The following is a 27,387-nucleotide window of genomic DNA, read 5'->3' as shown; positions in this document are numbered from 1 at the left end:
ATTACAGGCTTTTTAATGAGAATTAAAGTGAAATGATGTCTTACAGCTTTCCTTTAGGGTGTTCCTAGTAAACCACAGACTGTTGCACTTTTAAAATTTGTTGTTTTCCTTCCATCCTCAGAACAGCTTTTTGAAGTAGGAAGAAGTGGTGGTGGTAGAAGTGATAATAGATGGTATTTATTGAGTACTTACTGTGTCCAGGTACTTTACATGTTTCAGCTCAATCCTATAAAAATCTTAGGCTGGTACTATAATTGCCATGTTATAGATGAGGAAATGTAAGCATAGAAGGATTCAATAACTTGCCCAAATTCACATATCTAATGGAGGATGGAGCTGGATTTAGAATCCAGGCTACACTTCTGGCTACTAGTTTATCCTCACTTTTTGTTTTATATGGGGATGCTTAGGAGGGTGGTAATTAATTCATTAAAACTCATGTCAGTGGCAGAGCTGGAACATGAACCCAGATTTGTCTGATTTCAAAACTGTTTTTTGAAAATTGAAGTAGAGTTGATTTACAGTGTTTCAGGTATACAGCAAAGTGATTCAGCTATACGTGCATATATATTCTTTTTCAGATTCTTTTCCATTATGGATTATTACAAGATATTGAATATAGTTCCCTGTGCTATACAGTAGGTCAAAACTGAATTCTTAACTGTTACTAATAAAACTGCATCCTTATTATAGCCCGTTAAGAACAGTATGCACTTTTTGATGTGATGCTGCAGAATGGGTCCGTGGTCATTTAGTACAAGTCACACTGCTGTGCTCATGCGTACATGAAAGTGGCATTTTGCCTTGATTGACTGTGGCACAGGGGTCAGGGTTTTGACCACTGCTCTACACGTGAACTCTGCCTGTTGAGTCGACAGTGAAGATAAACACCTGGGGAGTTTTGTGCCTTTCTGGCAGGATTCCTGACATTGCTGGGATTTCCAGGAGTGATGTTAGTGTTAAGGGTCTCCTTTCTGGTGATCCAGCAGGAAAACTTGGCTGTCCAAAATGTTGATAGCTGGTGGAAGGCAGAAGGTGCTGGAGAGAGGACGTGGCTGTGGGATGAGGGGGCACTCTGTTTCTCCAGCTAATTCTAGCACCCTCTGTTTATTGCCATCCCCCTACTCCTATGGTTTGGCCCACGGGTTCTTCCTACTACTAACTTCCTCTAGATGTCTGACTTCTCTTAACTTCTGCCTACTTGGACCATGGATAAGTAGTGTATTTTAGTAAACTACCTGATGATGGATTTGTGATATACCTCAGTTTGAAAGAGGAGCATTTGCTCTGAATTTGTGCGTCGCCAGCTAAACCAGTGAGATTTAGGACATTTCTCAATTTGGGGTTGTAGACCCCAGGTTTCTGAACTGGACTACTGAATGTTAACAGAGGGATAGGAACCCAGACTGATGACAGTTTACTTTGTTTTGCAGGAAGGATGCCAATGCTGCGCTGCTCAGTAACTATGAGGTAAATTGCTTTGGACTGTTGTGTTTTCCTCTCTGATTGTTTGCCCTCTGCTTCTGAAGGCTATTGAATTAGTTTTGATTAGAGATGACTGAATTCATTTGAATTTGCCATTTAAAATAAGAGAGATGGCACCATCTGGTGGACTTTGAAATACTCTTAGCTTGGTAAATCACACACAGTAATTCAGGAAAGCTGAGAAGGCTTTAGTTCATGTAGACAACCATCTCCAAATGCCACAGATTTTAGATCTTCATTTGGGATGCCTTCATAGGATGAAAGCATCTATTTTGCAGCTGTTTCTGTTTGTAAAAGTTTTCCATTAAAAAATGTATGCCTTTTCCAAATGAACACTCTTTAGGTGTAAAATCCTTTTGTAAGTTATTATTTTGATCCTCATAATGGTCTCATAGGTATTAACACCTTCATTTTGGAAATGAGAGTTTAGTTGACTCACCATTATGAGTAATTAGTAGGAACTAACAGATTTGGAATTTGGGGGCTTGAGGGTTGGGTTGCTGGGGAAAAAAAGGAAGGAAGGAGAAAGGTTGGTGAGAGGGGAGGTAGTCCATTATTTCTGCCTACTTTCTGTTATACCTGGGTGTTGTTTGGTAATAGCAAAACCATCTGATAGGTTAACTCTGGGTATAGAAAGAACAATTCATATATTCATCAACATTTCTTATGTCAGGGTCTAAACTCAGGCAGACTTAGAGGAGATTTAAGTCTTCATTGTGTGATATATGTAGAGGTAGTAGAATTAACACAGTGGGCCATATTCTTTCCTTCCTAAAGGTTCGTCTTAAATGGGTTCTACTCATAACTGGAAGGAAATGGTCAAGCCATTGGCTTTTAGAAATTTCCTTGTCCAGTTAGGTGTCTGGACAAGGTGTTTAGTGTTTTATCCATCTGCGAACGTTGCATTAATGGGGTCTCAAGCCACTGTTTCTGAAAGGACTGACAGGCAGGGGACGAGTTGCATTGTATCTAGTCATTACTATGTCTGTGTTACTATGCTTCTCACAATTTTCTGGTATAATCTCCAAAATAGGAGAGATTTCCTCTCCTGAACCTTCTTAGCACTAATACACGTGTTTCTTCCTTGCGGGAAAAGTTTACTTCTAAAGTTCTATAGCATTTCCGCCCCCCCCCTTTTTTTTTTGGTAAACCAATTTTATCACTTGCCTCATAATTTTTCTTTTCCAGAAATAAAATAGATTTTCATGTTGGAGAAGGAGCAAGATCCTTTTTTTTTTTAAATTGTTTTCAGAAAAATTTTTTTAATTCAGGTACAATCAAATAAGTTAGTTTCAGGCATATGACATAATGATTTGATATTTGTGTATATTGCATGATGATTTCCACAGTAAGTAATTAATTAACATCATAGTTATATAATTCTTCTTATTTCTTGTGATGAGAACTTAAGATTTACTCTCTTAGCAACTTTTAAATATGCAGTACAGTATTAACTAGAGTTGCCATGCTGTACATTATATCCCCATGGTTTATTTATTTTATAATTGGAAGTTTGTAACTTCTGACCACTTTCATCTATTTTGTCACCCTCCCTGCTGTCTCTTTGGAGAAGGCAATGGCAACCCACTCCAATACTCTTGCCTGGAAAATCCTATGGACGGAGGAGCCTGGTAGGCTGCAGTACATGGGGTCGCTAAGAGTCGGACACGACTGAGCGACTTCACTTTCACTTTTCACTTTCAAGCATTGGAGAAGGAAATGGCAACCCACTCCAGTGTTCTTGCCTGGAGAATCCCAGGGACGGCAGAGCCTGGTGGGCTGCCGTCTATGGGGTCGCACAGAGTCGGACATGACTGAAGCGACTTAGCAGCAGCAGCAGCTGCTGCTGTCTCTTGCATCCATCTATTCTTTATGTCTATGAGCTTGATTTTTGGTTTTGTGTTGTTTTTAAGATTCCACACGTAAGTGAGATCATCGAGTATTTATCTTTCTCTGCTTTATTTTACTTAGCATAATGCCTTCAAATTCCATTCATGTTGCAGTTGGCAAGATTCCATTTTTTATGACTGAATAATATTCCTCTGTGTGCATGTATGTGTATGTATGTGTGCGTATGTATATATATATATATATATATACACACACACACACATACATATATACATGCACACACAGACGCACACATATATGCCACATTTTCTTTATCCATTCATCTGTAAATGGACACTTTAGGTTATTTCCTTACCTTAGGTATTATAAATAATGCTTCATATATCCTTTCAAATTAGTATTTTTGTTTTCTTTGGATAGTTATCCAGAAGTGGAATTACTGAATCATATGGTAGTTATGTTTTTAATTTTTTGATAATCCTTCACTGTTTTCCATAGTGGCTGCATCAGTTAACATTCCCAGCCATCGTATGCAATGGCTTCCTTTTCTTCATATCCTCACCAATACTTATTTCTTGACTTTTTGATAATAGCCATTGTAACGGGTGTGAGGTGATAATCTCATTGTGGTTTTGGTTTGCATATCTCTGATGATTAGTGATGTTGAACATCTTTTCATGTACCTGTTGGCCATCTGTATGTATTCTTCGGGAAAATGCCCATTTTTAAATTGGATTATTTTTTTGCTTTTAAGTTTTATCAATTTACATATTTTGGATATTAACCCTTTATCAGCTACATAATTTGCAGAAATTTTCTGCCATTCAATAGGCTGCATTTTGATGATGATTTCCTTTGCTGTGCAGCAGCTTTTTAGTTTGATGTAGTCTCACTTGTTTATTGTTGCCTTTGTTGCCTTAGCTTTTGGTGTTGAATCCAAAAATTCATTGCCAAGACCACTGTCAAGGAGCTTGCTGCCTGTGTTTTCTTGGGAGTTTTACGGTTTCAGATCTTCCATCAAGTCTTTAATCCATTTTGAATTAATTTTTGTGTATGGTATATGCAGTGATCTAGTTCCATTCTTTTGCAGATGGCTGTCCAGTTTTCCCAACACCATTTATTGAGACTATCCTTTCCCCATTGTATATTCTTGGCTCTTTTTTCATAAATTAATTAACTGTATATGTGTGGATTTATATCTGGACTCTATTCTGTTCCATTGATCTCTGCATCTCTTTTAGGCCAATATTGTACTGTTTTGATTACTATAGCTTTGTAATATAGTTTGAAATCGGAGTGTGTGATGCCTCTAGTTTTGTTGTTCTTTTTCAAGATGGCCTTGACTATTCTGGGTCTTTTGTGTTCCATACAAATTTTAGGGTTGTTCTATTTCTGTGAAATGTGCAGTTGGAATTTTGATAGGAATCACATTGAATCTGGTTTGCTTTGGGTAGTACAAACACTTTAACAATATTCTTCCAATCCACGAGCATTTATTTGTGTCTTCACTTTTTCTTTCATCAGTGTCATAGTTTCCACTGGACAGGTCTTTTGCCTCATTGGTTAAATTTTTTCTGAGGTGTTTTGTCTATTTTGTTGCAATTATAATGATTAGAATTGTTTTTTTTTTAATTATTGTATAGAAACACAACAGATTTGTGTATGTTGGCCTTGTATCTTGCAACTTTACTGAATTCATTTCTTAGTTCTAACAATTTTTTGGTGGAGTCTTTAGGAGTTTCTGTAAATAATACCATGTAATGTGCAAACAGTGACAGTTTTACTTCCTCTTTACATCCCTTTGGATGCCTTTTATTTCTTATCTTGACTGATTGCCCTGTCTAGGTCTTCCAGTACTAAGTTCAATAAAAGGGGCAAGAGGGGCATCCTTGTCTTATTCCTGATCTTAGAGGAGAAGCTTTTAGCTTTGCACTGTTATGTACAATGTTAGCTCTGGGCTTGTCATGTATGGCCTTTACTGTGTTGAGGTACATTCCCACTATACCCACTTTGTTTAGAGTTTTATGGTTTATATTGATAGGAAACACTTGAAATAGTTTTTGTAAACAAATGAATTTATATACTGTTTGACTTAGATAAAAGAACATCTTTAAAAAGTCAAATGCTTTTTGGATTCATTTGCTCTAATGCAAGAGTTTGGGGGAGGGTTTATGAGAAGAAAGAGATATTCTATTTATCCTTTAAGATCATTGACCTTGCAATAGATACATTTCTCAAATTTATTTATGAAAATTTTTTGTATATCTCTTCCTAGGTGTTCCAGTTACTAACTGATTTGAAAGAGCAGCGTAAAGAGAGTGGAAAGAATAAACACAGTTCTGGGCAACAGAACTTGAATACTATCACATATGAAGTGAGTCTAGGTTTCCAGAGGGTCTGTCCAAACTACTACTGAAGGGGGTTGGTTTATCTTGCTGGTGACTGGCCACCGAATCATGACTGTCCATTATCTGATTTAAGTAGTTTTACTGTAATTTGGTTTTTATTCTGTTTATAGATGTGGAAAGAGTTTGGGCAACTGCAAGTGTTGGCCAACTGCAAAGTTAGAGGAGGGAATAATCAAAACCCTGCCCTCACTTCTAATACCACTTGAGAGTCAGGGCATCCCAAGAGAACCCTCAGGTTCAATAATTCACTGAAAGTACTCATAGAACTTGCTAAAAGCTATTATATTCATAGTTACAGGTTATCACAAGGAAAAGATACAGATTAAAATTGGCCTAGGGACGAAGCAGTTGGGGCAGGTGCCGGGAGAAATATCACAGGCAGAGCTTCCATTGTTCTCTAATGTGGAGTTAGAACATGCTTCTCTCGAAGTCAGTGTGTGTTAATACACTCAGAACATTTGCAGCCAAGGAAGCTCCACCAAGTTTTGGTGTCCAGTTTTTATTGGGACTCCATTACCTAGGCGTGATTGAATGATTGGTTGCCTGTGTAGTTCATGTCAGCCTCCAGGTCGGCTGATACTGCGTGACCCAAAGCCCCTACTTTCAGGCTTATTGTTAAGACTATGCAGTAGGACGTCAGGCTCCCAGACAAAGATCCTCCTATTAGGTGTAATGTTCCAAGTGTATGAAGACTACCTCCTGGAAGAAGAGGGCAAAGGCCAGATCATCTGTTTTGGCAAAGACAAATTCTTTATTACAGAGGAAGTGATACTTTTTTATGGTAGAAAATTTAGAAAGTACCAAAATGTATAAAGAAAATATCAAAAATAATTTATAATCTTAATATCTAATTGATAGTTTGTTGCATTCTCTCCCATTCTTACGCTTTGTTCTTAAAAAAGAGCATTTAAGCTGTTATATGTTTGATTTTGTATCTGTCATTTTAATTTATTTTTTCTTGTTATTTATTTGCTTTCAGTTTTCATTTTGTTTTATAGAGCTTTGGATTTAACTATCTTTTAATTTATCTTTTCAAAGACATTAAAAAACTTGCCTAAGTCATCATAGTCTCTTTTAAGGAAAATAAGGGATTAACACTTTTTTCACCATTCCTTCCCATCTGATTTTGTTCATTTAGTTATATGTTTAGAATCCTACAGTTCATTTATCAATCACGTTCTTTTACTTTATGTAGTTCATCTCTTTAACATCTATAGTTCATTCAGAGCTATTTGTCTTATGCTTGCTGTTTCCTTTTTTCCGTAGACATTAAAATATATATCAAAAACGCCATGCAGGCACCAGAGTCCTGAGATTGTGAGAGAATTTCTCACAGCAGTGAAAAGCCACAAGTTGACCAAGTAAGTAAAAATAATCTTAAGTGGGAAAAGACTGACACATAATGAAAATGATAGCTTGCGAAAGTCATCCTTTGCAACTATGTACTTATATTTAGTTGGGTTTTGAATTATAATCAATACACAGTGCTCTTTTACAGTAGAATCCTAGTATTGTAGATGAGACAACTGAGACTTACACCCTGGGAACCTTCCAGAGCCAGAAACAGGACACAGTGGGCTTTTTAATCTCAAAAAATCTCCCCCAAATCTGTCCCTTAACCTCTTCTCAACATTCAGGCTAAATTGGTTGAAAAATGGGATTTACAAATTAAGAGCTTTTTATCAAGTTGGTGAATTAAGTCATTTGACATTAGTGTTTGTGGGGCAAAAATGGCTTGATAATATTCTGTCTGCTTTTCTTGTGCCCAGTTACTTTCTTGATGACTTTCCTGAATAAGTTAAGTTTGTAGAAATTAAAAGCATCATTAAGAATTAGAACAAGAGTTTCCATGAGAAACAACTAGCCCTAGTCTTTTAGAATTAAAAACACAGCTGATAAATCCAAAAAAGGCATTTGTCATTCATTCAGAATAATCAGAAATTTTCTTTTGGAGGAAACATTTGGTATTGTTTCAGGCACACAGCTAATGCATTGTCGGTAAACTATTGCCCTTCTCCCTTGCTTCTCTTCTCTGTGAAGACAAATGTTTCTCAAATGTGTGCCTGTGTGTGTTTATGTATGTTCATTTATAGTTTTACTTTTGTGATAAACATAACATAAAATGTACCATTTCAACCACTTTTAAGTCTAAAGTTCATTTATTTTTTATTTTTTTTAAATTTATTTGGCTGCCCTGGGTCTTACTTACAGCATGTGGGACCTAGTTCCCTGATCAGGGATCGAACCCCAGGCCCCCTGCATTGGGAGTGCAGAATCTTAGCCACTGGACCACCAGGGAAGTCCCTAAAGTTCATTTATATTAAGTATAGTATTCACACTGTTGTGCAGTCAACATCCAGAACTTTTTAATCTTGTAGAACAAACTATACCAATTAAACAACTCCCCAGTTCCTACTTAACCTATCCCCAGACACCACCGTTCTGTTTGTATGAATTTGACTACTCTTAATACCTCATATAAATAGAATACAGTATATGTCTTTTTACAAAATCTGACTCTTTTTTAATGTGGTATTTTTATTTTAACCATTTTTTTAAAAGCATTTGTTTATTTACTTTTGGCTGTGCTGGGTCTTTGTTGCTGTGCATAGGCTTTTTCTAGTTGCAGTGAGCGGGGCTTACTTTCTAGTTGTGGTGTGTGGGCTTCTCATCGCGGTGGCTTCTCTTGTTGCTCTAGGTGCACGGGCTCAGTAATTGTGGCGCACGTGCTTAGTTGCCCTGAGACATGTGGGATCTTCCTGCTCCATGGATCAAACCCATGTCCTCTGCATCGGCAAGTGGATTCTTAACCACTGGACCACCAGGGAAGCCCTATTTTTAACCATTTATAAGTGTGCAGTTTAGTGGCATTAGATAGAGTCAGTTGTACAACCATCTCTGCCATCCATCCAAAGGATAGTTTTTCATCATGCAAAACTAAAACTGTATACCCATTAAACAGTGACTCCCCATCCTCCCTTCTCCCTCTGGTAACCACCAGTCTGCTTTGTATCTCTGACTTTGGCTACTTTAAGTACTTCATAGGAGAAGGAAATGGCAACCCACTCCAGTGTTCTTGCCTGGAGAATCCCAGGGATGGTGGAGCCTGGTGGGCTGCCGTCTATGGGGTCACACAGAGTCGGACACAACTGAAGCGACTTAGCAGCAGCAGCCGCAGGAGAATTATACAGTATTTGTTCTTTTGTGACTGGCTTATTTCATTTATAACATCTTCAGGGTTCATTAATACTGTAGTGTGTGTCAGGTTTTCCTTCCTTTTGAAGATTGCATACTATTCCATCTTATGTATATATGACATTTTGTGTATTCATTTATCCATTAGTATATATATTTGGGTGGTGTCTGTCTTTTGGCTGTTATGCATAATGGTACTGCTATGAACACAAGTGTACAAATACCTCTTGGAGATTTAGCATTCAGTTCTTTTGAGTATATACCCAGAAGCCAAATTGCTAGATCTTAGAATAATTCTATTTTTCATTTTTTGGGAAACTGCCATACTGTTTTCCATAGTGGCTGCTCCATTTTACATTCCCACAGGCAATGCACAGGGTTCTTATTTCTTCACATCCTCATCAACACTATTGGGTAAGCCAAAAAGTTAGTTCCAGTTTTTCATAAGATGTTATGGGAGACCCTGAGTGAACTTTTGGCCAACGCAATACATATTTTAAAGAACATTAGAGGACAAAAATAGTCTTTTATGTTTACCTAGAATTTTACTATTTCTTTTGCTCATCATTCATTCCTGTTCATGTTTACTTTTTAGCATTTACTTCAGCCTAAAGAACTTCTACTAACACTTCTTTTAGAACAGGACTGTTGGCTACAATTTTCTTAGTTTTGTTTCAGATGGGAATGTTATATATATTCTTTCATTTTGGAAAGATAGTTTCATGGGATTGAGTGATCTTTTCTTTGAGCTCTTGAAAGATGTTAGTTTAAAAAAGAAGTCCTATGACTGCTTTCAATACTTTTCTTTATATTTGGTCTTTGAATGATTTGATTATGATTTATTTTTTTAAGTTTATCTTTGCTGAACTTCTTGGTTATGTAAATTTTTATTTCTTACCCCAGTTTGTGAAGTTTTGGGCCATTATTTCTTTAAACATTTTTTTCTGCCCCAGTCTCTTCTTCCTTTCATTCCAGAACTCCAAAGACGCGACTGTTAGAACTCTGGTAATTTTTCTACATATTCCCAAGGCTTTGTTTTTGTTGTTGTTGTTTTTTAAAGACAAAGTAAGTTTTAAACTGAAGTATGGATGATGTACAATGTTGTGTTACTTTCAGGTGTATAGCATATTGATTCAGTTACCCATATATATATATGTTCTTTTTAGATTCTTTTTTGTCATAGGTTATTGCAAGATATTGAATATAGATCCCTGTGCTGTGTAAGAGGTCCTTGTTGTTTATTTGTTTTATATATAGTGAATGTGTATCTCTTAATCCCAAATTCCTAATTTACCCCTCCCTTATTTTGGTAATCATAAGTTTGTCTTTTGTGGCTGTGAGTCTTTTTCTGTTTTGTAAATAAGTTTATTTGGGGCCTTTTTTTTTTTAAGATTCCACATGTGATATAATATATTTTTCTTTGACTTACTTCACTTGGTGTGATAATCTCTAGGTCCATCCATGTTGTTGCAGATGGTATTGTTTCATTCTTTTTTATGGCTGAGTAATATTCCATATTGTATGTGTGTGTGTGTGTGTGTGTGTGTGTGTGTATACACACCATATCTTCTTTAACCATTCGTCTCTTGATGGTCTCTTCGTCCCTTTTGGGACTCCCAAAATGTATATGTTGGTTCATCTCATGGTGTTCCACTGACCCCTTAGGCTTTTATTCACTTCTCTTTAATCCTTTTTTCTGTTCAAGTTTACTGATTCTCTGTTTGGCCTGTTCAGATCTGCCTTTGAATCCCTCTAGTCATTTTCATGTTAGTCATTGTGCTTTGCAGCTCCAGAATTTCTTTTTGTTTCTTTCTGTCTCTTTATTGATATTTCCATTTTGTTCATGTATTGTTTTCTTGCCTTTCTCCACATCTTTTAATTCTTGGAGCATCTTTAATGTTTTATTTATTTTTGAGACGGTTGTTTTAAAGCCTTTGTCTAGTAGACATTCTATTGGGTTTTTTTCAGAGACATTTTCTGTTAATTTGTCTATGTATTTGCATGGGCTATACTTAACTGTTTCTTTGTTTACCTTGTGAGTTCTTTGTTGAAAAGTGGATATTTGATCTAATAAAATCGTAGCTCAAAATCAGATTTTCTTCCTTTCCCTAGGCTTTCTGACTTTTGTTTATTGTTTACCATTTTTGTGTTGTAGTGGGCTGTTTCTGTGCTGAGAATCAGCTTGAGTTATAAATTCCAGGTCTTTTCTGAGTGTGCCCCTTTCCCTAAGCATGCACAGTCTCTCTCTGATTTTCCCCACATATGAGCTTTAGGGGAAAAGAAAAGAAAAAAGGTGGAGGGGGGAATGAACACCGGATTTGTAAACTCCTTTTTGACCCTTTAATGCCTACTTTTCATTAAAAGTTATTTCCTGAGGCACATGAACATGCTGGGGTTCTAACAGATGTCCTTGCTAAAGCTCCAGGCAGTGTTGTTCTGAAAACAACCAGTAGAGGGGGCCGCAGGCTCCTTTCACTATAGATGGGTCTGGCTCCTCAGGAAGCAGGCAAACTATTTGCGGCCCATTGGAATTCATCTGGCCTCAGTGCCTTATGATTCAGGGGGCTGCTTGCCACATACTGTCAAGACCTGGATCACTTGTGCTAGCCAGTGCATTTTAAGACAGGAATCACGTGTGTAACAGAAACTGCTGAAATGATCTTTAATTCTTTTTTTCTGAATATCCCCTGCTAGAGTTTTTCTCTTATCCTTTCCTCAGGAAGAGGAGGTTCAAAATAATAGCCCCTCAGTGACCCGGTTCTAATAATACAAACTGGAGCTCCATTAATTTGCTTAAAAACCTCCACTGCTAAAGTTCTTGAGGATTTGATAGGAACCATGTTTTTTTTGACTTTGGGTGTCAAAGTCCGAGAGTAATCTGGAGGCAGCAAAACTCAGAGTAGATAAGATGGGTGCAGGTTTTACCAACATCTGGAATGTGGTTACTCTATCTGCTTAGAGAGCCTGGAACCTCGCACCTTGTCTCCCCACTGTCCCAACAGTTGTCTCTCTCTGGAACATTTCCTGCAAGTCAGTGCTACTCTAGCTCTTTGTTTTTCAACTCATATTTACCTCATGCCAGGTTTGTCTTAGTCGTTAGGGATACAAAGATGAATAGCTACAATGTAAGTGCTGTGGCAGTTGGAACATAGCAGAGAGACACTGAAATGTCAAAATTTGAGTGTATCATTTTGCCTGTGGGAGGTGACACTGGGTTTTCATTTAAGGTAATAGCCAGCCAGATATAAGTGAGCACATGCTTTCTAAGCAGAGGGAAGGTGATATGCTAGGGCCTGGAATCAGGAAGTAGTTCTGTGTAATGTTTGCAGTTTCATTTAATTGGAATATGAGTGCTTAGGGGACACGAAGGCATTTGAACCTAGAGAGACTGACAAACACCAGATTTCAGAGGGTTCCGAAGGTTGAACTAAGAAGGTTTAAAAACTGTGTGGACAGTGGGAAGATTAGAAGCAGGATAATGAGAGGACCAGAGTTTTATCTTTTAAAAGGTATTTTATTTGTGAGAATGAAGGTAGACTGAAAAAGTGGCAGACGCCTGAGGACAGAGGCCTTTGCCCTTTAGCCAAGAAGAATCGAAGTGGGTTGTAGAAATGGTGAGGGCGGGGCTGGGGACAGATATCTTGAAAGAAATAGAATCAGTAATTCTTGGTGTCTTAATATGGGCAGTGGGTGAGAGGGAAGAGTCAGGGATGATTCTGGCCTGTGTATTTGGCTCTTCACCAAGATGAGAAGTATGGAGAGAGGAACTGGTTTGTTGGGAAAGGTAGTCAGATTGCTTTGGGATGGGTTGAGTTTGAGGTATGTCTGGGGTGTTTAGGTGGCAGTTGGTTACAAAGGTCTGGAGATCAGCTTTCACTGCATGAAGACATGAATTTCTTGGTTCTTACCTGTAACAGGAGATGAGATTGTGAGGTTTGGATGAAGAACTCAGTAAGGATGAAAGATGGCACCACGGGAATGCCACAGAGGCAAGCGGAAGAGGAAACCTGGAAAGAGATGAGGGAATAGACAGATAGGTGAATCAGGGAAGAGCAGCGTGTGGAACCTGCAAGGGCGGATAGTTTTAAGGAGGGAGTGACCAGCAGTGTTGGCTGCCACGGAGACAGGGAAGGGCAGGGCAGAGAAGCCCTCTAGAGTGATCAGTGTGGAGCTCTCTGGGCCCTTAAATGAGAACAGTTTTGGTGATCATTTGGGGCAGGAGCTCAAGTGCGGTGAATTAAATGACGGAGAGAAAGTAGAGACGATAAAAATGAGCCTCTGAGGTCAGGAGGAATGTTTGGAACCTCCATCCCCAAAAATGGTGCCTGCAGTACATGTGGTCCTGTGACTTAACTTCAGCTGGGCTCAGCTCCTGGGGTGCAGAGCAGAGAACTTGCTTGGTTGATCTGACTCCATGACCTGCCTGCTGTGAGGTCTGTCGTCTGACCTTTATGCACCAGGGGCTGCCACAGTCCCCACTGTGTCCGCTGCTTTTCCTGGCACCTCGTGGTATCTGCCTGTGGCCTAGTCTGTGACTGTTGGCCCTTTATGTTCCACAGTCCCATGGCTTAGTGCTGGTGAGAGGAGGGTATCATTCAGGTGCCAGATTCGATACTGAGGCTATTGCTGGCAGCGTTCCTCCTCCACCTCCGCCCCATGCTGCTCAGCTTGCAGTCCTGAAGGGAGCCTGGGTCCTTGTAATTCAGCAGAAGGGAAGTTTCTCCATGGGTGGCTCAGAGGGTGGTTCCACCTTCTGGTGAGGAACCAAGGCCACCTCTGTGCCAGCAAAGACATCACATAGCTTCTTACAATGTAACTTCTTTAGTCACATTAACCTGCAGTTGTGGTTTAGACACATGTTGTTGGGGTGTCTTTCTGGTGCCCAAACTTTAAGTCACTTTTCAGACTTAATAAGGAACCGTGTGTGTTGTGTGGCAGTACCTCCCTGAAGGTTGAGGTGAAGGAGGTACCTGTTCATAAAATGAATGTGCTGAAGCAGCCCTCAGGATCTTCCTTTAGTTCCTCTGGAGTAATACTGTACCATACTGGTCTTTGCTTTTAGTAAAAACATATGACATTAGGTTTGCAGAGGACTTCGATCTTCTAATTAAAGTCACCAGATTATTCTGATTAATCTTTAATCTCCTGTAAGTCTTGATTTATATTTATTTATGTTGCTTATTATGAATGAAACGCATTGGTTGTCTGCCTTTTTCTTTCCATCCTTTGCCCTAATCCCACCCTTCACCCTAGTCTAATGTTCCCTCCCAGCATTCTCCATTGAGTCTGGTGCAGGACAGAAAGCAGTCAGACCCATTTCCTTCTCTCCTTGAACTTCTCCCGCTTGTCATTTCTTAAAATTTATTTATTTTTGGCTGCACTGGGTCTTCATTGCTGCACACGGGCTTTCTCTAGTTGTGGTGAGTAGGGGCTCCTCTCTAGGTGCTTGGGCTTCTCATTGCAGTGGTTTCTCTTTTTGCAGAGCACGGGCTTATTTGCCCTGCGTCATGTGGAATCTTTCTAGACCAGGTATCGAACCTGTGTACCCCTCATTGACTGGGCAGATTTTTAACCACTCGACTGCCAGGGAAGTTCCCTTTGTCATCGTTTACCTAGTCTTTCACAAGGGTCCTCTAAGACTTGCTCTGTGCCCCGAGCACCGACTCGACTACTTCTACTTTGGATCTCCTTAGACAGAAGTGGAGAGTGCCTTTGGACCCTCTTCAGAGACTGTCTCCATATACATGAACCCAACCCAGATTTGCTTTGGTGCCAGAAAAACTGAGCTTTGTCTGATATCAAAGCATATCAATATAAACCATACTGAAAACAGTTTAAAATATGAGGGCAACAAGGAGGGTGCCTTTCAAAAGCCTGGTGACTTTAGAGTGAAATTAATTTAGAGCCAAAATTTTAGAGTTTTCAAGTCACAAACTGGTTACCATTTATTGTCAGAGTGCCTGGTGTGGCCGCTCATGGCTCCCAAGAATTCCTAAGCTGGGTTAATGGGGTCATATTGTGAATGCCTCCCTCCAAAATGACTTGAATCCAGTGAAAGCTCATTAGGGCTAAGAATATTTTGGGATCCTTAATCTTTTAATTTTTGTTTTCCAAAGTTGGATTTTGCTTTATCTGATAATTTCAGTTCACCTAAATTTTGTGCTCTGTACCTGTTATGTTTGACTATTGTGGAACGTGTGTTGTATGTCTCTAGCTGTACTGTGGTGCATCTATCTTGTGGGGGTTTTATACTAAAAATGTAGACTAAAGACTGTTAGGAAGATTTGAATAAAGTGATGATAATTGCTTTACAAAGAAAAAGGAACTTCCTCCACAGTTACTCCCCAATCCTCACAGTCCAGTTGTCACCTTAGCTATCTTTCCACTGAACTACCTGACCAGGTCACCAGTGCCCTCCTTTTTGGCAAATCCAGTGACTTCTCTACCATCAACCTACTTTCCTCTCTTCAGCATTTGACACTATTGATAATAGCCTCTGTCCTGAACTTTTCCTTTCTCCTTAGCGGCCTTCTCTCCCAGCCCCATGAGTAGAGGTGCTTTCCGGTGTCTGCCATGGGTCTTCATTTCCTCTGCAGCTGGCGTCTGGACTGTGATAGCCACTCTCCTGGTTTCACATAACTCCTTCATAATAAAGCCGGCTCTGATCTTTTTCTCTAGTTCTAGACCAAACTAGAACTAAGACTAGAGAAACTGTTGGGTAAGTTCTTCATTGTGGCTCCAAAAGTACCACAAACTCAAGTTGAGATTTCAGTTAATACAATGTTTCCAAACAGGCTAAATACCTGATGGTAAACCTTAGCTCTCCCCTTTCTTTCACCCCCCACATCCCCAGCCTAGGCAGTTGTCAGGGCCTGTTGACTGTACCTGAGGGTCACCAGGAGCAGGTCAAGACTCGCATTGACATCCCTGCTGTTGCCGCCGCCGCCACCTAAGTTCACAGCTTTGTTTTCTCTCACCCAGGAGTATTATAGTGTCTCTGCCTCCATTTTCCCAGGCTTTCCAGACCCAGCAAGTCCCCTCCTTTCCTTGGTTGCTCTCCAGTGTCTCTAGAGTAACATCTTGGTAGTGCAAGCCCTTTGTGGTCTTGTCCCAGTTGACTCTCTGAACCTCGAATCCAACAGCCTCTCTTGTAGCCATTTCCTAAAACTCCATGAATATTTGTTCTTCTGGATGTTTACATGTGTTTTTCCTGCCCTGACCGCCCATTCCTCTCATCCTTTTTGCCTAGAAAATCCTTAAGGGCCCAGTGCAAGAGTCTTCTCCTCTCTGAAAAAGACAGAAAGATAGCGTTGTCATGTCCAGCTCTTGCGATCCCAGGGACTATAGCCCGCCAGGCTCCCTCTGTCCATGGGATTCTCCAGACAAGAATATTGGAGTGGGCTGCCATGCCCTCCTTCAAGGCTAGAGTGCATGTCTGGGGGCTTATGAGGGGTAGAACTTGACTGCACTGCCTTAATCATAACTGCTGTTTATGGGGAAATGACTGTGTGAGTCTTCTTTATGAACACTGAATACTTTTAGAAGCAGATGGTTCAGGACTTAAGCTTGGATGGCAGAATCTCAGCTCTGCCATTTACTAGCTGTGTAGCCATGGAGAAAGTATTTCTTTACCGTCTCAGTGTCAAATCTGAGGGTTAAATGTGCTTGCCATATGGAAAGTAAGCCATAAGTGGTTGCCACTCTCACTCTAAATGGTAAAATTTTTGTCCCTTGTAACCTCCTCATGAGACATGTAAGTATTCTTGTCATTCCTGTTTGACAGGTGATGAAACCAAGGGTTAGGGATAACTAGGTAACTGGTTCTGCTTCCCCAGACACCTGGCTGTGAGAATTGTGGCTTATTCATCACTTTATTCCAGAATATGTTTATTGAATTGAATTTAAAAGAGGAAGCTGTTGAGCTCCAGGGTCAGAAAGAGAAATGTAGAAATTGTCACCTGCACAGGGGTGGCAATCATTGAAGCCCCTTTTTTTCAAGTCCTGTCTTTTTTTATTTTTATTTATTTATTTATTTATTTTTCTGTCTTTTTTTAAAAAAATTATTTATTTTTAATTAACAGATAATTACAATGTTGTGATGGCTTTTGCAGTACATCAGCATGGATCAGCCATAGGTATACATATGTCCCCCTCTCTCTTGAGCCTACCTCCCACAAGTCCTGTCATCTTTGAGAGTACATACATTTCAACCACCCCTGCAGCAATGAGCTATATTTTGTCTGTGGCATATACCTGGTGTCTTCATTGTGAATCTTTTGTTAAAATTTGCTTTTATTTGTCTTCTTTTCCAAACTGGTTTATAAGCTCTTTGAGGCAGAAAACTTTGTCTTATACTATCATGTATTACCTCCTGTCTCCTTAGAGTCTTTGGTTTTGTTTACTAAGATAACAGGTCAAGTCTGAGTAACAGTTTGTCTTAACCTCAAAAAGGAATTGTCAACCATTTCTAAGTGATGACCAACCAAGATGATTTTGTAAATCTTTAATTTGAATTAAGATTTCCCAAATACAATTTATTAAAACTGCAGCTGTACTATCTGTTACATTTATTATAACCCAAGCCTCTGGGCCCTTGAGGATTCTAATCTGTTTGTGCCCTTGAGTAAGAGTCACTGATCCAGGACTCTCCTGTTCTCATTCTTTCATTTTACAGTTGAAGAAACTGAGGGCCACGTTCCAAGTTGTTCTTCCATGTGTTATCTGACAAAGTGTTCTCTAAACAGCTTGGTCAAGACTCAAAATCCTTAGGAGTATAAGAGTTTTGAAGGGTCTGTACTTTTCTTTTGACAGAGCTGAAAAGCTTCAGCTGCTGAATCACAGGCCTGTGACTGCTGTTGAGATCCAGCTGGTGAGTGAAGGAGGGTTGAACTTGGACGGGTTAGTTTCTGGGTCTGAGATGTAAAATGGGTTCTAAAGGCTGACCTCAGACAAGCCAGAAACTGTCATTACTTGAAAAGACTGCTAGACCATCCATTTTATAAATGAAAGGAAACCTCAGCAATTTGATCCTAGTTACTATGGACTTAGGGAAAAGGAAGGACTGGAGAAATGTCATTCCTTCTGTAGGATTTGGGGATCTGACTTGGCAGCTCTTTGTCTCCCCCATGTGCTACACCGTTCTGGCCATTGCTTCTCTGTAGGGTTAGATTCAGCATGGCTCTGGTGGAGTTTATCCTCCCCCCTCACCACCCCCGCCCCCCCCCACACACTTTTGACCTCCTCTTCCTGTATTTCTTCTCTCAATGAATGGAGCGTGTGTGCACTTTCCCGCAGGCTCACGGTCTCACCCTCCTGGCCCAGTGTTCCAAGCTAGACGCCTGGAAGTCATTCGTTTCCCTTGAGCTCCTTGTTAGTCAGTCCCGACTTCTCTTCCTTCTCCTGCCTCTTGCTCTTTCTTCTCCCCTTGCTGCACTGCAGTAATTCCTGTCATTATTTCCTTGCTCAGCTCTTACAGTCGTCTTCTCACTGTTTTCCTATCTCCAGTCCAGCCTCTGCCCGTCCGTCTTCTGTACCACAATTATAGTTTGCTTTCTAAAACCACACATTTGATCATCTAGTTTCCTTTTGCATGTAACCATTCAGTGGAACCTCAGTACTTACAGAGTCTAAACTGTAAGCACAGCATTAAGTTTTAGGATTGGGGATGCCAGAGTAGGGCTTCCCAGGTGGCTCAGTGGTAAAAAAGCCACCTGCCAATGCAGGAGACGCAGGAGATGTGGGTTCGATCCCTGTTGGGAAGATACTCTAAAGGAGGAAATGGCAACCCACTCCAGCATTCTTGCCTGAAAAATCCCATGGAAGGAGGAGTCTGGCAGGCTACAGTCCATGGGGTCGCAGAGTCAGACACCACTGAGTGAGCATATGCACACACACAAGCCAGAGTAGATGGCAGAGGTGATGTAAGGAGGACGTGCAGTGGAGACCCAGGATTGCAGACTCAGCGGTTGCGGTCCTTCTGTGTGGTGCACTTTCCTTCCATGTCCCAGGCAGAGAGCACTGTTAAGCTCTTAAATATTAGGCAGGCCATTCAATTGCAAGTAAAAAACTTTGGCTGGAGGGTTAATAAAATGAAAATAAAGCAGTTTTCAAAGTCACTTTGAGAAGTATTTAGCTCTTTGTCAAATTTCCTTTAGAAAAATGTGGAAGAAAATGGCAGAAAATACCTCTGATATTTACCAGTTGCTTAAAAAGAACAAAACCAAACCCTTTTTAAGAGAGTCCTGGGATATTTACTTTTTGACTCAAAGTTTTATTGTCCTCTCAGCATTTTCTTTCTACCCTTTAAAAAGCACCCAAAATTAAATTAGAAGAATTCCTTCCATAAAGGGTGTCTTTTAGAGGGGACTGGTCTTCAGGCTAAATAGAGATACTTTTTTTTTTTTTAATATCCTCAATTATTCTGATGCTTTCGACTGTATTGAAAATTCAGCTTAGAAAAGAAAAAAACAAACAGCAAGAAAATAATCCCATCCCTCTGGGTTAAAGATCACATGTTATGTCTCTTCCAACTTTAATCAGCAACATATGTTATTCATGGCTTAATGACAGATGGAGCGAAGAGATGAGGAGAATTAGCATGACCTCATCCTGGAGCCTGCAGAAGGATCTCAGTACTTGGTAGGATTAGCTGCTATTAAGATGGCCTGCTCTATGCCAGACTCGGTGCAGAAGCTTTGTGTGTATTACCTTTAATGCCCTCACCTTAGTCTCGGCTAGTGAGTGCTCGAGTGGTCTGTCTGATTCAGAAGCCCTGTTCTTCCTCTAAGCCCTGTGCTGCTGCATGGTGAGGAGAAGGGTCTCTGACATCTTCTCAGGCTATGTTTATCCTCTTTTCCTCCTTTCTGCAGGTAGATAGACCTTGTTAAAAGCTGTCTATATTGTTTTCCAGCAGTGGGACCATGTTTTGGCCAGATTTTTCCCAGCCTGGGATCTGGCCATAAAGGGTAGCATATCGTTTACCAAGGTATGTAGCAATGTCTCTTTTCACCAGAAAGGGATAAGAAATGAGGTTTTCCCTAGATGGGAAGGTGAAGAGAACTTGAGGATTTCCCCGTGTTAGCTTTACAGCTGAGTATTCTCCCTAGGTCCAGAAGTAATTCCAACATCCAGCATCTGTCAGGATTCAGTGTTGGGGGCCAGAAAGCTTCTCTTTTTCGGTTATCCTGGTTAATCCTTCAGCCATGGTTTGTTTTGATCCTCAGATCCACAGCTGACTGCCTGCTGTGTGTGAGGAAATGGGGAGGCCACCAGCTCTGAGACTTCTGCCATGCCCTTTTGTGTCTTCATTTGGGACCATTTGGGACCTCTGGCCTGACGACAGAACTGTGAACTCCTGGACCTCACAGGCCACTGTCCTAATCAGCACTACCATCAGTGCCTATTGTAATTCAGTGATTATAAAAAGGCTCGAATCATGTAGTTTCCTGTCATATGAAACACTGAAATGTATGTCCTTTTTTGGTCCTTATTATAGGCATGGCTTTAATTTTACTTTAGAGAAAATTGAAATTTGTAGAGGTAAAGTGAACTGTTCCGAGTCAAATAGCTAGAAGTGTCTGTTGTTATTAGATTTTTAGTTGTTTGGAGCAGAGTGGCAGGTTAGGCTTGGCAGCTTAGAGTGAGAAACATTTTTGGAGTACAGCAGCCCAGTCTGACAGCCCCTGGTAACTAATATAATCTTCACGTATGATAAAAAATTTCTCGTTTATGTTGACTCCCCTCAAATACTTTTTATTTTTACGTTTCATTTGCCCTTTTATTCTGAACAACTTGAACCATTTGATGTTTGGGAATGTTGAGACACCGCTTTGCATTCCTTTATTTGAGCTCTGTTTCTTCTGTGTTGAAGAGAAAAGAGAAGTGTTACTGTTTTTTACTCTAGCAATGCAAGAGGGGTTAGTAAGTTTCTTGTTTCTGCAGGTTTCTCTTTTGTGTATATTTCATTTTGCTTAATACAGCCCATATTTTCTTCTGTGACTGGGAAAGAAAATTTCCTGACTATAATTGTTCCTGAGGGTTGTTTGCTAATAAAAGCATCTGCTCTTGGCAAATTTGGCCAAAAATTAGTAAAGCTTGTCAGCCCTATTGCCAAGAACACACCTAGCTGAAACCGGATCTGTCAGACCCAGAGATTGGATGCAGGAAGGTGGCCTGTGGAAATCCTCGCTGTTTGGTTTTCTAAAAAGATCCCTCAGAGCTCATATAACCAAACTGTTTCAAACCAGTGAACTCTGATGTGCCCTCCAGTGTCTCCAAGAGAGGAGTTGATAGAAACCTCCTACTGGAGGCCATGGAGTTCTAGGAGCAGCTGGGATTCGAAGTCTCAAGAGACCTTGCCCTGCTTGCTGTGAGATCAGATCAGTTTTCCTTGTGGTGCTGAGCCTCCTTGTACTCGTCTGTTGATTGTTCTCGCTTTACGTACAGCGGCCTTGAGAAGCTCTGGTGCAGTGATTGTGAGAAGGAGCGCTGATAATCATGGGAGATTGTCACTGGTCTCACAACAGTCTCTTTCACATTCTTCACCTGAGGCAGGAAACAGTTCATCAGCAACTGTGTGTGCCAGTTATTCATAAGCTGGGAGACATTTTTCTCCCAAATGGAGATCATTTTTCCCTCAAGATTAAATTATGAAATCAGGTATATCTCTCCTTCCTCCCCCTTCATTCTTTGGAGGCAGTGCATGTTAGAATATTTCCTTTTACAGACTGTAATTTTACATGGCTGATTTTAAAAGTGGGCTTTTGAGGATTTTTTCTTTTTCAGTAGAAAAGTTACGTGGAGGCTTTGAATCTTTATAAAGTGTGGTTGTTTTACTTCATAGCGTAATGGTAAGTAGCTCCATTGGTTCACTCTGGATCTTTTTTTTTTTCCTCACTCTGAATCTTTATTCTAGAACACCCAGTGTTACTCTAGTTGTGGAAACATTTTTGGACTGAGGTGAATGAAGAGGCTACTGGTTTGCCAGAACTTTGATCTTGGGCATGTCACCTGGCTTCTTTAGCTTCTGCACTGTTGTTTGTGCAGCTAGGCAGTCAGACTGAAGTCCTTTTGAGGATTGTAAGCCTAGCTTGTCGTCATGCTGTACTTAAATCTGCCAGGATTTCTTTCTGGAACTCCTTTTGGTCTTATTGCCAGATTTCAGAGACTGTTACTGGGAAATGCCATAGGACAGGACCTTGGACACCTTTAGTTGAGAAAGCCGTTTTGACAGATGGCTAATGCCTGCAAGTGAGCGTGGTTACGTAACTGGACTGCTTGCATGCTGCTTTTACAAGATGGTTGATGACATTGTGTTTGTGTTTATTAACATTGAGGATTAGTGGTTAGGCTAGAAAGTGTGGATCTCATCTGTGCATTCAGATGTCCAGGACCATGTCAGAAACTGGGCTATAAGTGGATCTTTGATGGGGTGGTGGGAGATTGTTTCCCAGCCATCACTCCTCAGGCTCCTGTTCTGCATCCCCAAGAGATGACCATGGCCCAGGGCATGTGTTAGATTGTAGGAGTCAGAGATGGACAGGTCTGGCTTGGGATTCTAGATCTGCCCTTTGCTGAGCTTGTCATGAGGTTTAAAAGAGAAAATGGGTGTGAAGTGCAAGACACAGTGCCAGGCACAGGAGCTGTTGTCAGTGGGATTAGTAGTAAGGATTAGAAAAAGTATACAAACCATTTGGCACATAGTGGGCAGTCATCAACTGAGCTGCTGATACAATACATAAGTTAACAGATGTGCTTGTTGTGATACACCAAAGTGTATATAAAATGGCATTTTACTCATGTGAGTTTTCTTTGTCAGTGTAGCATATTTTTGTGTGTATGTGGACGGGTAGAGAACTGTTAGGGTTTGCTTTTTCTTTAAGAAAAAATGCTAACCTGCAACTTGGCTTTTTTCACTGACTCGTGTGGAGCAGCCACGTTGGCTTACCGTGGAATTTGAGCAGGCTTCTCCCTCCCGGGGAGTTAAGGCGGAAAGGGCCTGGAGACCCAGGGCAGCTCAGGAGCCAGACCCTGAGCTCTGTGCTGAGGGGCTGGGCCGAGACCAGGAACAACATGGGGAGGGGAGGGCGGGGGTGGGCCCAGTCTGTGAGGCTCCTTTGTAAGTCCTGGAGGGTTTCTTTCCTTCTGCAGATGGTGGAGGAGAGTGAGGAACGGCTGACAGAGGAGCAGATCGAAGCTCTGCTCCACACCGTCACAAGCATCCTCCCCGCGGGGCCAGAGGCAGAGCAGCAGCAGAATACCAGTGACAATGTGGCGATGGACGAGGAGGACCCCGCATAGAAGAGCACAGCTGGCCCGAGTGTCTCCTGAAGGTGAAGGCCCAGCAGCCGTTTCCCAGACATTCAGAGGATTGTTTATTTGGTTTTACCTTCTGTCCCAACAGGCCTGATTTCCCAGTTAGTTGGGTAAATCACAAAAATAATATAAAAAGAAATCCTTGTGCCTCTGGGAGAACAAATATGGTGGACTGGCTGAGATTATCAGGGCAGAGAGCTGAAGAGAGGAGGAGTGAGTCAAAAAGGACAATGACTGTAGAACTCTCAGTGGTAAAAATATTTCTTCGGTGGCCTTTGCCATGGTTGTGGGAAGGTCTCTGTACACAGCTGGTAAAATACTTGCCTTGGCTTTGATGGGCTGTATCCTAATTAATTTCATCTGTTTCCCTCGGAGCTTCCCAAGCAGGGATGCAGAGCACTGCTGAAATGAGAGCTGACCTAGGAGAATCCAGTTAGATGGCTGAAACTCGTGAAGCACCAAACCGTTGCTCTAAGTTAAAATGAGCCACTGAGCGTGGCTCACCTTAGAGGAATGTTTTCCTTAAGGACAATAGACATAAGAAAAGATTGGCCTAGGAGCTTACTTGGTGGTCCAGTGGCTTAAGACTCCATGTTCCCAATGTATGGGACCCAGGTTCCACCCCTGGTCAGGGAACTAGATCCCACATGCTGCAACTCAGAAAAAAAAACAGAGGTTCCTCCTACAATGAAGATCGAAGATACCGTGTCCAAATAAATATTTTAAAAATAACTAAAAGAATGGCCTGGACAACTCTTCATCAGGTCTCAAGGCCCCTTTCCTCTACTGGCACGGGCTTTGTTTAGCGGTTTCACTAGTTAGTCTTCAATGTCAGGACAGCAGCTCACTGCAGTTGAAAAGAGGCACTCCGGACTGAATGACTGTGTCACCTGCCTTTCTGAACACCTTCAGTTCTCTGCCTTGTGACAGGCGCAGCCTGTTGAAGCCAGGTGAGCTTCGTTTGCACAGGGGGCAGATGGTTTGCATCTTTTAAAAAGGGCAGTTCTCTGGCGGTCCAGTGGTTAAGATTTAGTGCTTTCATTGCAGGGGGTGTGGGTTTCATCTGTAGTAAGGACTAAGATCCCACATGCTGCAAGCTGTGGCACTCCCCCCCCCCAAAAAAAAGAAACCCTAAGTAAAGAGGGCAAAATTACGTAGCTCTTTTTTTGTGGATGGAGTATGAAGAACTAGAGGCTGATTAATAAGAGTTTGAATTTGTTGACTGTTGCATTAGTTTTTTAATTTAAAATATTAGAATAATTACCATGCAAGGAACTTGTTAATATTCAGGCTTTGGAGAGTTTAGTAACCCCAGACATATGGTTGCCTTAGATCCTAGGAGTATTGTTAAAAATTAATTCCCCGTATTCACTCTGCTCTCTATTTGGAGAAGAAAATGCCCATAGACATTTTTTAAATTGGTACTCATTTTGTTGTAAGATCACATATTTTCAGTGCTTCTGTTAATTGGATTACTTCCCTCCTCTTACAAGTCCCAGGTTATTTCAGCCCCCCCAATAGGCAGTTATGTTTACCTTAACCTTATCATCTAAGGATCAGTTGAGATCTGCTTACAGGCAACATTGAAATTAACAGGACATTTATTTTTAAATCTCTCTTGAGTATCAGGAATTTTACCAGGAGCTGTTGATTTGTCAAGGCATACGGGTGCTTATGTCCTTGTTTCATTTTGACCTTGACTGCATTTGGTACTTTTTCTTCATGGATTTAGGGTTTAATTAGTTAATAAATGGTTTCCAGGTGACTACCAACTTACACTACTTTAAAAAATCTTAGAAGAGTTTATTTTACCATGGGTAGTAAGAAATAAAATGAAATCTGACTTAAAAACTAATACATACGTGTTAATTTTGGTTTTTTTCTTAAGTTGAATCTATTTAGATCTAAGTTTTGAATTGGATTTCAAGAAAATTTTAATTTTATTTATTTGGGATCTGAATTTAGTCAAACAGGATCTAGAAGATTGAACCTTTATAAGAAATGTGGACTGTGTGATATTCCTGTTTCATTAATAATCAACATTTTAGAAATAAAAATTTACACAAGAAACTTAACCAGGATCACATCTGGGAAGGAGAACTGGGAGTCTGTGAGGCTTGCTTTTCACTTTATATCCTTCTGTATGGCTTCAATTTTTGACTGGGTGGCTGTTTTATTCTTTAAAAAGAAAAAAAAATTGTGCTTATTTGCATGTTGTCCTTGGCCTCTGAAAGTTATTAAAGGTATAGTCCATAATTAAATTGTGTCCCAAAACATAGAGACTGACACCCAATCTAGTCACTGTGGGAGACAGCACTGAGGGAAGTTGATATTTTAAGAAAGTACTACTGAGCCCTTGAAAGATGAAGCTGACTCACAGTTAGAGGTTTAGTCAAATATCGGCTTGGCCAAAAAGTTCATTCAGGTTTTTCCGTAAGACATTATGGAATGAACTTTTTGGCCAACCCAATAATTGCCTTGCCGCTTTTTGCTTAAAAGGTACCCACTACCTCTTCATAGAACTTGCCATTTATTCAAGGCTCATTTATAAAATAACGGGTAGTGTTTTCCTAATCAGTCATTGTGTGACCACACCAGCTCTCAAGAGCTTATACCCTAGTGAGAGATGAGAGAATTAATCCTCCAGTATATTCTTTGCTAAATCATCACTGTTTTTAAATTTAAAAAGCAAGAAGAATAAAAATCTAAGCATTTAACCCTAGCTTTCTAGGTCATTCACAATCTGGTTCCCAATAAAATTTCCAACTTTTGTAGTCTCGTGTACAACCCTCCATTCCAGCTGAGTGGATCCACCCATTCGTTAACTCAGCACATTTTTGAGTGACCGTGATGCAAGGCTTCGGGCTGGGCAGTGGGGTTATGATGTGACTCTGTCGTCCTGAGTCCCTGCCTTCAGAAAGCTTTATGTTCTAGGGGAGGAGATGCTAAATGACCAGTTTCACAATTCATTATTTTGTTATAACAGTGGTTCAAATTAGAAATGAGAATGAGCTAAGAGAGCACGTAATAGAGAACCTGACCTAGTCTGGTAGGATCAGGAAAGGTTGTCTGAGAAAGTAATGTTTAGACTTGAAGGATGAGTAAGTTAGTGAAAGAAAAAACAATCCTTGAAAATATTCTTTGTTTCCCCATCTCTACGCTTTTGTTTATACTATGCCATTTGCTTATACTATACCCCTTCTTCCAGTTCCCAAATTCTAACTCAAGATGTGGGCTCATATCTGCCATTTTCCAGAAGGCCCTCCCTGAGCTCTTGCATGTTGATAATAGTATGTGCTTTTTATATATGAAAGTCAGTTTTGCTGGATAGAAAGTCTTTTGAGTCACGTTTCCCTTGGATTTAAGATACTCAGTTACTCTATTATTTTCTTCTGGTATCAAGCGTTGGTATTAAAAAGCCTAGCAATATCCTCCTTTTGTTTCTCATATAAGCCACTTGCTTTTTTTCTGCCCCCCCCAGATGCATAAAGGATTTTTTCTCTCCTTAAAGTCTGGTGAATTTACTAGAATGTGTCTTGGTATTGGTTGTTTAAGTATTCTTAGATACATGGATACATGGTGTATATATAGTTTTGGATATTTTTTCCTCAATTTGAGAACATTCCTGGAAGTTTTTACTGATTTTCTTGATTTTATACCAGGATATGTATACCTTGATTTTTTAATATATATTTTCTTGATTTTTTATATTCTGTTCACTTGCTTCAGTTCTCTGCTTCAGAGACTTCTATATTCTGTGTCAATTCTTCTTTGCTAATCTGCCATATTGTCATTTTCATTCAAATCATTTTACTGTCTTCTGTGATTTCTTTAAAAATTTTCTTCCTGTTTTCCTAAAGGCATTTTAAAATTGCATTCATTTGGTCTTTGTTTCTTCTAATTTAGTCTTAATCTTTCCCCCTTTTACTTCTAAGTGTTTCTTTGAGGAAAGTAAAACTCTTATATGAGTTTTTCTAATTTCAGTTACTGTGGTTCTTTCATGTCATGTATCATTTTCTTATGAATATTTATCTGGTTTTAAAATAGTTGATTGTAATTTGAGCTATTTTGTATGCATGTATTTCTGGTGTGGTCTCATCTTACAGAAATGTTATACTTTTTTTTTTAAATAATA

The 27,387-nt window shown here is 40.1% G+C and overlaps 1 protein-coding gene across 3 annotated transcripts in view; it reads left to right on the top strand.

The window, feature by feature from the left end:
* CRCP (CGRP receptor component) overlaps positions 1-25,107 on the top strand; it is a 37,726-nt gene extending 12,619 nt beyond the window's left edge. For 2 of the 3 annotated variants that reach the window (XM_081558129.1, XM_081558128.1), the window contains exons 2-6: positions 1,434-1,470; positions 5,612-5,710; positions 7,011-7,105; positions 17,751-17,808; positions 23,088-25,107. In XM_081558129.1, the coding sequence (XP_081414255.1) occupies positions 1,434-1,470; positions 5,612-5,710; positions 7,011-7,105; positions 17,751-17,808; positions 23,088-23,237 (439 nt within the window). In that variant the 3' untranslated portion in view covers positions 23,238-25,107. The remainder of the gene's footprint in view (positions 1-1,433; positions 1,471-5,611; positions 5,711-7,010; positions 7,106-17,750; positions 17,809-23,087) is intronic. The other variant, XM_081558130.1, reaches the window with a different exon arrangement.
* The last annotated feature ends 2,280 nt before the right edge of the window (positions 25,108-27,387 follow it).

Source organism: Giraffa tippelskirchi, chromosome 13 (assembly GCF_054371585.1).
Source record: "Giraffa tippelskirchi isolate mGirTip1 chromosome 13, T2T-mGirTip1v1.2.pri, whole genome shotgun sequence".
Classification (NCBI taxonomy): Eukaryota; Metazoa; Chordata; class Mammalia; order Artiodactyla; family Giraffidae; genus Giraffa; species Giraffa tippelskirchi.
The sequence above is the reverse complement of the archived record's forward strand: the minus strand, read 5'-3'. Positions and strand labels throughout refer to the sequence as shown.